We start from the raw sequence: 9,959 nt of genomic DNA on the forward strand, positions 1-9,959 counted from the left end.
CCCCCCCCCCCCCAAAAATCCTTCTTGGAACGCAGGAACACTGTGTGTGCTTTGTGGTGCAGGTGGGCCCAGTTTGTTTTTGTTGCGGTTTGTAGACCCTGAGCTTTCTACAGTGACCATGATTTTTTACAGTGTGTTCTGGGGACTGGTAGCTCGCGGATAGTCAGGAGATGTGTGCTGTATGTGACGACAAATGTTGTAGTCTAAAACACACGTGACATTGCTTAGAGCACCTTTAATATGAGCAAGTACTCTACTCACTGGTCACTTTGAAACCTTTGGTAAAGAGACTTACCGTTATTATGGCCCTCACAAAGAAGCTGCACAAAGCGGAAGAGGTCACACGTAAATTCATTGTCCGCCATCACTTTCTCATCTGTGAAGAAGAACACAGGACATGTAAATTAATTTTGTTATTAGGACATTTTCAACAGTCCCAGTACAGAGTACATGTGGACTCAGTCAGTTAGCTGTTAGAATACAAAGTGATAATCAGAAGTAAGCACAAGTCATTAGGTGTATTAAAATAAAATACCAGTGTATTTTACTTTTAACTGAACACCTTGCCCCACTATTAAACATTTTCTCTTGCATCACTGTGCTCATACATTAAATATGAGAACAGTGATCTTCAGAAAGAGTAAAAAATAAAAAAAAATGCCATTTCCCTTGCTTTTTAATTATGTATAATCACTTATTACTAAAAGGAACAAGAAGGTTCTTGCAAATAAACAATACACCGGTAAGTTTCCATCTTAACAAGTCTTTTTTTTTTTTTTAAATCAATTTTTGTCCTCAAATTATATTTGAGCTAATTCTGCATATCTGGAAAAATGATTTCAACTGTTCTAGAGACAAATCAACTTTTTACAGAATACAGTCATTTCATTTAAACTAGTACAGTATTCTGTCCAATTTATCAAATCAAAAAAACGCCCATATTATGCTCATTTTCTGGATCATATTGTTTTTTGAGGTTGTACCAGAATATGTTTACATGGTTTCATTTTCAAAAAACATACCATATTTTTGTTATAATGCACAGTGCTGCAGATACTGTTTTCTGTGTTTAGGCATCTGTTTTAGCTACAGGGTGAGACATCTCACTTCTATACTATCTTTGTGGAGAGTTGCACATGCTCATCAGCTTGTTAACTCTTTCTCCAACTTTGGTCAGTACAAGGCAGTATTAGCTTGGAGACTTCTTCTAAACGAGGGCAGACTTGCGGAATACCTGCAGAACAGGGACATGGAAGTAGTCATTTTGTAGATTATGGTGAACTAGTGTGTGTTAGCAGTATTTTGGCATTGAGAGTGAGCTAGCATGCTACGGTTAGCCACCTTGTCTCAGCAAGTTAAGAAGAAAGTCGTGGAGATTTTGAACAGCTCACCCAGAGACTTAAGACCTTTCCAAGTTTGTATATGGGCTTGGAAGCACCAGAGACACAAAATAACACCCCAAATCCCAGAAAAAAAGGAATTGTTGTCATAATATGGGCACTTTAAGTAAAATGAGGCTAAATCTGAAACCAAATGACTTGTCAAAACAGAATAAATGGTATTCAGATTAGATTTTTAGATCAAGCATCAAATGAATCTGGTAAAATGGTGATTATTGTGATCCAATTTAAGTACATATCTACTGATACACACTAAACAATGCACAATACCACAAAGCATTGCCAGATTTAGTAGTGAAATATTATAAGCAAAAATATAACGGTATCTATCAATAGTAGATCAAACTAAAGCGTGCGTGCGTGTGTGTGTGTGTGTGTGTGTGTGTGTGCATGTGGTGACAATTGAGGGACATGGATTAGTGTACCTGTATGTATGCATGCATAGTTGTATGCAAGTGTCTGTGACTGTAAACACGTGCATTGCAAAGATAGTAAAATTGTAAGTATCATCCCCTCATTCTATACCCCTGCTTTCATTAGAATATGTTAGTGAAAACCACAAAAGCCTCTGCGTCCCCATCCATTTGTCAGTAGAAAAGGGAGGTTGAGGCTGCCATACCGCTCCCTCCCCCAAACATACTTTTTACAGAAAACAATTATTCAACAAAACTCAAATGGACAGCACATCAAACACTTGTCACACATGGAAATGGACATGGAATAAACAGTTAAATGAAGAAAGATAACCAGAGAATAACAGATATATACATATATAGATGTTGACAGTGAACAAAGAAATTACTCATGCAGGACAGATCTACTGAACTCTGCAAATTCCAGTAAGCTATGAATGTGGATGTTATATATGTATGTATATCTACAGTGGAAAATGAAAAGTTAATTCCAGTTGTTGTCAGGGTGGACTGAAAAACGTCAACTAAGCTTCTTACAAGAATAGAGTAGCCTTTAATGTGTGGCCAGTTTACTTTAGTAAGTTTTGACTTAAATATTAAATCCTATCCATGCAAAATACAATTTGTAAAGCTCTCTATTATCATGCCATCAGAAACTGGCTACTTGAAATGCTTTCTTTGTCAAAAATGAAAAAGCATGCTCAGATTGAAAATAATATATATATAAAATACAAAATTATAGGGTTAAACAACAGTGCCAGAATAATTTTAAAGTTACTGTGAGGAACTTTCAATTTGTGTTGATTTCAGCGGCCCCAGTGTTTTAATGTGCACCACCACCTAGTGTCGTAAAGATCTGCAACTGCCAGACTTCCCTGTCTTGTTGAGTTACAAGGCCACAAATAAATAGCACTGCATGGTAAAGCAGGATTAAACTAAAATGCTCAGAAGTTAGGAGACATTTTAGGGAAAGTGAGGATTTATTTGCAGTGGCTTTACACAGATGGTCTGGCTGTGTAGGTCAATCCTTTGAGAGCAAGTTTCAGAGTTTCTAGGACACAGGGTCGGTGTAGTTTGCTATGATCTACTTGAGAGAACTGAGTGGGAGAGGAAAAATAAGGTACTGCCTTTCCCTCCCAGTGCTCAGTAATAAGAGTGTCGGAGTTACAGTAGATCTGTGATAAAACACTTACAGCGAAAAATCAAACCTTACAGTCACTTCCAGAGGAAAAACGACAGCGATAAAATGCTAGAGTACAGCTACAGCAGCAAGTGTATCATTGTGATAAGTGACTGTAAAGCTAGATTTCACTGGCTCCTTGGTGTGAAATGAATTGAATATTAAGGTCACAGCAAAAAAGAAAAAACTAGTCCGGGGATTAAGAGTTAAAAAGATAAAGAGGACAGAAAGGAGGGAGAGAAAGAAAGTAAACATATGAGATCATTTACCACGTTCTAGCTTCTTATCTGAGAACCGTGAGAGCAGCAAAATGACAGGTAGGAAAGACATGAGCATGAGGGGTTGAAACGGGAAAAAATGAACGTGATGTAGGAGAGGGAAAGAGAAGAAGAGACGCAGTGAGTCCAGAAATCTCATGGCTGTCAGTGGATGATAAACAGTTTAAAACATCAATAGTCAAAATGCTGGGACTAATGCAATGGTGTTTTTCCATTGGCACTTTTGGCCGCGCCAACTTGCTGAGTCATACCGTGACTTTGCATTTCCATTAGCATTACCGAGTTGTGTCTTCTGCAGTTTCGGCCAAAGTGCCGATTGCAGTGACGTCTCACCGACCACAGTCAAGCCGTAACAACTCCCCCTTCTCCCCCTCAAACAAGGGTGTATTGTGGGACTTTATTCTTGTCCATGCAAGACGTTTTTTGAAGTGTCCGTTTAGTGCTCAGTACCTTTGCAGCTTCTAACTGAATCTGTATGTTCTTTCAGACATCTGCTTTATTTTACTAAGTTGTGTTTAGTTACCACTGCTGAAAAGCAATTCCTGATTTTGCTGCTTCATAATAAAAGCTTTTAAATCACAAAATAGCAACAGACTTTTAACATAACATAAGCTTTTAAATAACAAAATGGCAAGGTGGAAGCTGGGCGTGTGGCTTTGACCAACTGCCACTTTGTTCGTTTGAAAGCTATAATGTCTCTTTTTCTAATGGGTGGACCAAATTCTCCGGGCGGGCAAAGCAGATCAAGGGGAGGTAACCTTGCCCCTTATGACCTCATAAGGAGCAGGATTCCAGATCAGCCCATCTGAGCTTTCATTTTCTCAAAGGCAGAGCAGGATACCCAGGGCTCGGTTTACATCCATCGCGATTTCTATCCACTTGGGGACCATAGACAGGCTGGGGGAACGCATATTAATGTTAAAAAACCTCAAAGTGAAATCTTCATGCTATGGGACCTTTAACGTCAACTTTACTTTAAAAAAAAAAAAAAAAAAAAGAGACACACCTTCAAGCGGATAGCCCTGTTGATGCAAATTTCTGTCGTGCTCAGCTGATGCATGAGTCAAACCAGGTTGCGCCAAGGCAGCAAGTGTATGGAAAAACACCACAAGAGTGTCGTGGCTTGAACACACTTACATGAAAACATACCTCCCACCAGGCATCCAGAAACAGGCACACTCAGACAAGCAGGTGCACAAAAGTATAGACTACACACTAGAACTGGAAACATGTCAGATTCTCTCAAGAGTCAATGCACAATGAAACAGAACAGGTATGTGGCAGTGTGTGTTTGTCATACAGACTGCTAAATTTACACAGTGTGTTCAGATAGAAGCTGTCGACCATACTTACTAGTGCCTTCCTCTGAAACCATCCCAAGTCCCTCAGCCTTGTTTTGTCTCTCGAAAGCATTCAAGTCCAAAACGCTGTGAAGATCAAATATTTAGTCAGTGTAACAAAATAAAGTTTTTACTTACGAATCCCTTTTAAAAAATGCCCTTCTCAGAGCAATGTTTTGGAGTTAAAGTGTGTCGGTGTCAAGAGAGGTTAACAACACTCATTCATTACAGACCTGCAGGTCTGCATCAGAGCCTGAAGGCCGAGGAAGAATCCCACATCCTTTTTATCCTTCAGATAGTCCAGCATTCTCTGCCAAAAGACAGGAAAGCAGAAACCAAAAGTAGTATTGAATAAAACATTTTGTTGAGCTCTTTATTCCAACTTTCTAATTAAAATGTGTTTTGTAAAACTCTCATCAGGTATTTTACCTGCTGTACATCACTGTTGCCTCCATTGAGGATGGAGATTCCCAGTTTAAGCGTGGAAGAAACCATGGCTCCAGGTACGCCTGAATTAGGATGAGACATCAGTAGGTGGGCAGAGGTGGAAGAAGTACTCAGATCTTATTACTTACTTGTATAGTATTTGTACACTGTATAATAGCATTGGTACTTTAAATTATTAGAAGTAAAAGTCCGGTATTTAATTGAGTAGAAGTACAGGAGTATTAGCAGCAAAATACCAAAAGTAGAAGTGCTCATCATGCACAATAGGCCCATTTCAGAATGCTATATATTATATGATTTGATTATTGATGCATCACTTTATTGTGGAAGCTGCTAAAGGTGGAGCTAATTTTAACTACTTTACTGTATATCAGCATGTTTTGTTAATTATATTTTGTATTAATATTGTGAACCTGAAAGTAACTCATAACTAAAATAATCAGAGAAATGCAGTGGAGTAAATAGTTATTGTAATACTGTAATATTTTCCTGTGAGATATAGTGAAGTAGAAGTATAAAGTTGCATTAAATGTAAATAGTCAAAAAAATACAAGTACAGTACTTCAGTAAATATACAATTTGTGACCTTAAAATTAAAAAAACAAATTAGAGATAAATCCTCTTTGTCATCACAATAAATTTTAATGATCTTGCTTTCAAAACACTGTGCATCGTATTGCACGGTGCTACGATTTTACAACATTACAGCATTTATTTACCTTAAAACCTGGGGGGTATTCTCACTCCACTGCTTTTCAGCATTTTTATAATAGGTGAGATAACATTGACATGTTTTGTTTAGTATCTCAAACACCACTGTTCTGATTTGGACTCAACCTGGGAACGCAATGCATCTCACATTACTATCCCAGCATTTAATTGACTGGGCTGAAAATGAGCTCAGATGGTTAATTAATCATTCATGCGGCTAAGATAATGATAGCCTATAACATCCACACAAGTGACCAAAATGTGTGTAAAAAGAGAGCGAGTGTGTGTGAGTGGCTACCTTTACAGGCACTGATCATCTGCAGCACCATCTCTGCAGCCCCACGGTTGTGTAGACGGGACTGCTGGTACAGAAGCCTCTGTTTCTCCATCTCCTTATCCTGTGGAGCAGAGCAGGAGGGACACAGCTGTAACCCTGCCAACCAGGACAGCACTGCCCCCCGCACTCACTCGCACACAAACACGCACACATCCTCGTAACTCTGTCCTATGACCAAGACGTGTCTCATGAAACTAAAGATGATGACAACATACAAGATATCCAAGGTTTAAACTACCTGATTTTAATTCACACCAATATTAATGTATCATTCACTCATTCATTCTCACAAAGATAGAGATACAGGAACACATACACACATTCATTTCCAATGGAACACAATGTGTATTAGTGATGGAGACAAGTATACCAGCTCTTGACATCTTCCAGAGGCAGCAAACATTCAATGGCAGCAAACATTTCTTCCCAGGGCACACCAGACTTTTCACACACTTACAAGGAAGCAACAGCAGTTGTCAGAGTAACACAGCATGCATATCCTACCCAACGGTCTAACTCAGTGTTGATCTATTTCAAAGCCCTACTATTAGGCTACCAGCAGTAGCATTATATTCAACCATGGGAAACTAACTGTCTATAAACCTGAGCTGAAATGAAGGCAAAGGCATTTACTTGAATTGGTAATGCGTATCATTTAGTTATTTAGCAGTCGACTCTTGTAAAGTGCCTACTGTAAAATAATCATTTTAGATTTACTTAATGCAACATAAGTTTGATAGTTCATTTTCTAATTTCAATTTGATATCTAACTGCAAAAAAAAAGGAGACATTAATTGTCAGGGTCATACTTGTGTTTTGGCTAAACCTAGGCATAAGAACATGTTTACAGGCTTCCATTTTCAAAAAATGCATTACGTTTCTAATAATGTCTGTCTGAATATAACTGTTCTCAGTCTCTGTATCTTTAAGATCCCATCCTCAAAAGCCCTGTCTGCTCTGATTGGCCAAGCGGAAACCTCCAGTGCTGAAACATTTTTATAATTCACCCATTTAATATGTATATTTAGGCTTAAAGTTATGCATAATTGAGGGTGTGCCGCTTTGAGTGGCTGGTAGCTGCCATGGTAGAAGGCTAGCATAGACTGTAAGCTGCAGTCGGCCTGCCTCAGCTCCACCATGCTCCACAGCATTGCCCAAATGTGGATTAGCCGGTAGTTAGGCAAAGTCAGGCACTGCCAACATGGCGACAGCCGGAGCCACCGGGAGCTGCCTACTTTGAGCTTCATTTCGGCTCTTCAGAAACTTATGGATGAAGTCCTGAAACAACATCTGTATTTATACAGTCAATCTGATTGGCTTAAAAGAAAAAGATGGCACATCTTTGCCAATAGTGGAAGGCAGTATATTCTAATGAGCCTGCATGTGACATGGGATGGGGAGCCACACATTAACTTGTTGAGCCCCATATTTTCTGATCTAATCGGCCCACAAAAACTGACTGTTTTTTTTTTTTTCCACAGTTTGTGAGTTGGTAGGCACTTCAGATACCCAAATGTATGTCGACAAGCACTGAAAAAAAGAGGTTTTCCATCATATGTCCCTTTTAAACAACCATTTAAACTAAATAAATGATATTATTTACTTGTCATATGTACTGTTTACATGTATTTGCAGATATTGTTTATTGTTAATATATATAGATACATACTATAGGGTTTATCTATACATAATATAATGTGCTTTGCCATTTTTATAACACTTGTAGAGAACTGTACAATATTACACTGTACAGTGAAATACTATTTTGTACTTATTTACATTGCTGCTACATAATACAGCACTTTCCTTTACTGCTATCCACACTGTACTGTACGCCACTATCCTCCTATACTAAATTACTTACAAATGATACAGTAAAGCTGCTCTGAAACACCATACTCTTGTCAAAAGAGGTTCAATTTGACCCACCCACTGCACACCATGCATAAAGCCCCACCCAAAGCACCCACAACTGAAGCTACCCCTCCCTCTGCCCTCCGCCCCCCTCCCTCGTAAGCCTGACTGTGATGTGGAGCAACTTTTCTCTACTTACAGAGGTTCTGCTCCTTTTCCCAGCAAATGTGTCTTTGTGATGAGTGTGAAGGGTGTGAGTGGGTCTGGATGTGTGTCAGGGTATGATTGCAAGAGTGTGTGGTTGAGTTTGGGACAGTGCATGTACGGCTGACTGTGCAGGCTTTTACTGTAGTCCTTGGTGAGTACAGAGAGGGAGATTTGTTAGCATTATCCAATTCAAGGTAAAGACAGAAAAAAATCTGTTACTTGTCAGTTGTTAGATAGCAAGTTATCGGGTGAGTCCAAATGGGTGAACACAGCCCAATTAGCAGGTGAGTAAAGGAGGGTGTGAGTCAGGATAGAGTGGTGCAATCCTGGAAGAGACTGACCACATACACACAAGATCAGCTCAAGAGAGCTGGTTCTACTGTTAGGAAACCTGCTGCATGACTTGACTTGATAACAGTTATCAGATAGCTGCTTAATTCAAGTCTTGGACTACAGCATCACATTTCTGAGCACATGTATCAAGAATAATCACTGAACTCATTGAAGGGGTTACACAGGGAAGTACACTAAGAGATTCAAAGTGTAAATGGGTGTAATGCTGTCTTCCAGGACAAGCCATGGGGTTTTATACCTACAACATCACAGTGTCCAAGCCTGGCTTTTGACTAAATACATTAGGATATTATTCATTCAAATTACAAATCATACTAAGGGGTTGATTAACCCTGGGTTGGGTTTTGTAGGTGCTGCAGAGCACATTTGTCCATATCAACTGTGACATTGCACTAAGTTTTTATGCTGGTAAACTGATGGTGGCACTGCTTGTTTGAATCTTACTAGATCGGTTTACAACATCACAACATGTATGATGTATGTATCATATATAATAACAAAAGTCAAGAGATTGATTTTCCAGGAGGCGTTTTGAATTTCAACATTTTTAAAATAAACATCTGACATTTTTGTATAACATATGCTTAAAGATCAGTATTACAGAACTGGCACTTTCTTTTGCATTTCATTGTTTCAAGCATGTGGCATACAAACATAACTGCTGCTGACCGTATTTTAAATAAGTATGTAGTAGATATGCTAAACCATACTCTGATGAACCAATTCACAGCAGACTTAGTTGATTAAAACCTAAAAATTCAGAAGCACTTCAGGCTTGGAAATTGTGATTCTGAAATTAAACACCTAGCAACGTCTACATGTAGGTTTCATTTTGTTGTCTTTAGCTGCACCGTCTCTCTGCACTCAAGTCATGCAATTTAGAAAGAAAAACAAATTCAGTCCACAACATTGATCGAACTGGTGGGCAGAGTCCAGCAAAGGCATGCACAGGTCAGTCCACCATAGCAGGAAATAGACAAGTAGTGTGAGTGAACGCGTAAAAAGACAGGAAGAGAAAGAGAAAAATGTTGTGGTGGGGGGTGTGCCGAGTGTGATGTGGTGTGGTCACTGCCTGGGGAGTTGCTTCTCCGCTGTCTCCCCTGTCTCCCATCCCCTGGTCCCCCCATACCATCTCTGTCTGTCGCACCTCAAAGGATGGCTCATCCCCCTCCTGTTCTCCCCCTTCGTCATCCTCACCAATGTGGCAGCTCTGGAGGGAAATGACAGCAAGTTAAAGACTGAGTGCTAGATTGCATCAGATTTGGCAATCTAACTCCAGATGGCACATTTAGTCAAATAACAAATTCATATGTTGTACATATAATTTACATTTTTTTTTCTCTAAAAAGGTGGAAGTGACAACTTCTTGAATTGCAGTTGCCATTTTCCTGTTTTATCATAGTGTCTCGTTAGCCTGGAAATCCAGACCCAAATCCAA

General features: G+C 39.2%; 1 protein-coding gene across 10 annotated transcripts in view; it reads right to left on the reverse strand.

Annotated features, from left to right (window-relative positions):
• ryr1b (ryanodine receptor 1b (skeletal)) overlaps positions 1–9,959 on the reverse strand; it is a 79,919-nt gene that overhangs the window by 13,036 nt on the left and 56,924 nt on the right. For 3 of the 10 annotated variants that reach the window (XM_032503941.1, XM_032503975.1, XM_032503933.1), the window contains 7 exons: positions 9,651–9,731; positions 6,068–6,167; positions 5,041–5,120; positions 4,845–4,921; positions 4,625–4,698; positions 3,263–3,280; positions 296–376 (listed from right to left, as the gene is read on the reverse strand). In XM_032503941.1, the coding sequence (XP_032359832.1) occupies positions 296–376; positions 3,263–3,280; positions 4,625–4,698; positions 4,845–4,921; positions 5,041–5,120; positions 6,068–6,167; positions 9,651–9,731 (511 nt within the window). The remainder of the gene's footprint in view (positions 1–295; positions 377–3,262; positions 3,281–4,624; positions 4,699–4,844; positions 4,922–5,040; positions 5,121–6,067; positions 6,168–9,650; positions 9,732–9,959) is intronic. The other 7 variants (XM_032503994.1, XM_032503969.1, XM_032503986.1 and 4 more) reach the window with 3 other exon arrangements.

Source organism: Etheostoma spectabile, chromosome 3 (assembly GCF_008692095.1).
Source record: "Etheostoma spectabile isolate EspeVRDwgs_2016 chromosome 3, UIUC_Espe_1.0, whole genome shotgun sequence".
Lineage (NCBI taxonomy): Eukaryota > Metazoa > Chordata > Actinopteri > Perciformes > Percidae > Etheostoma > Etheostoma spectabile.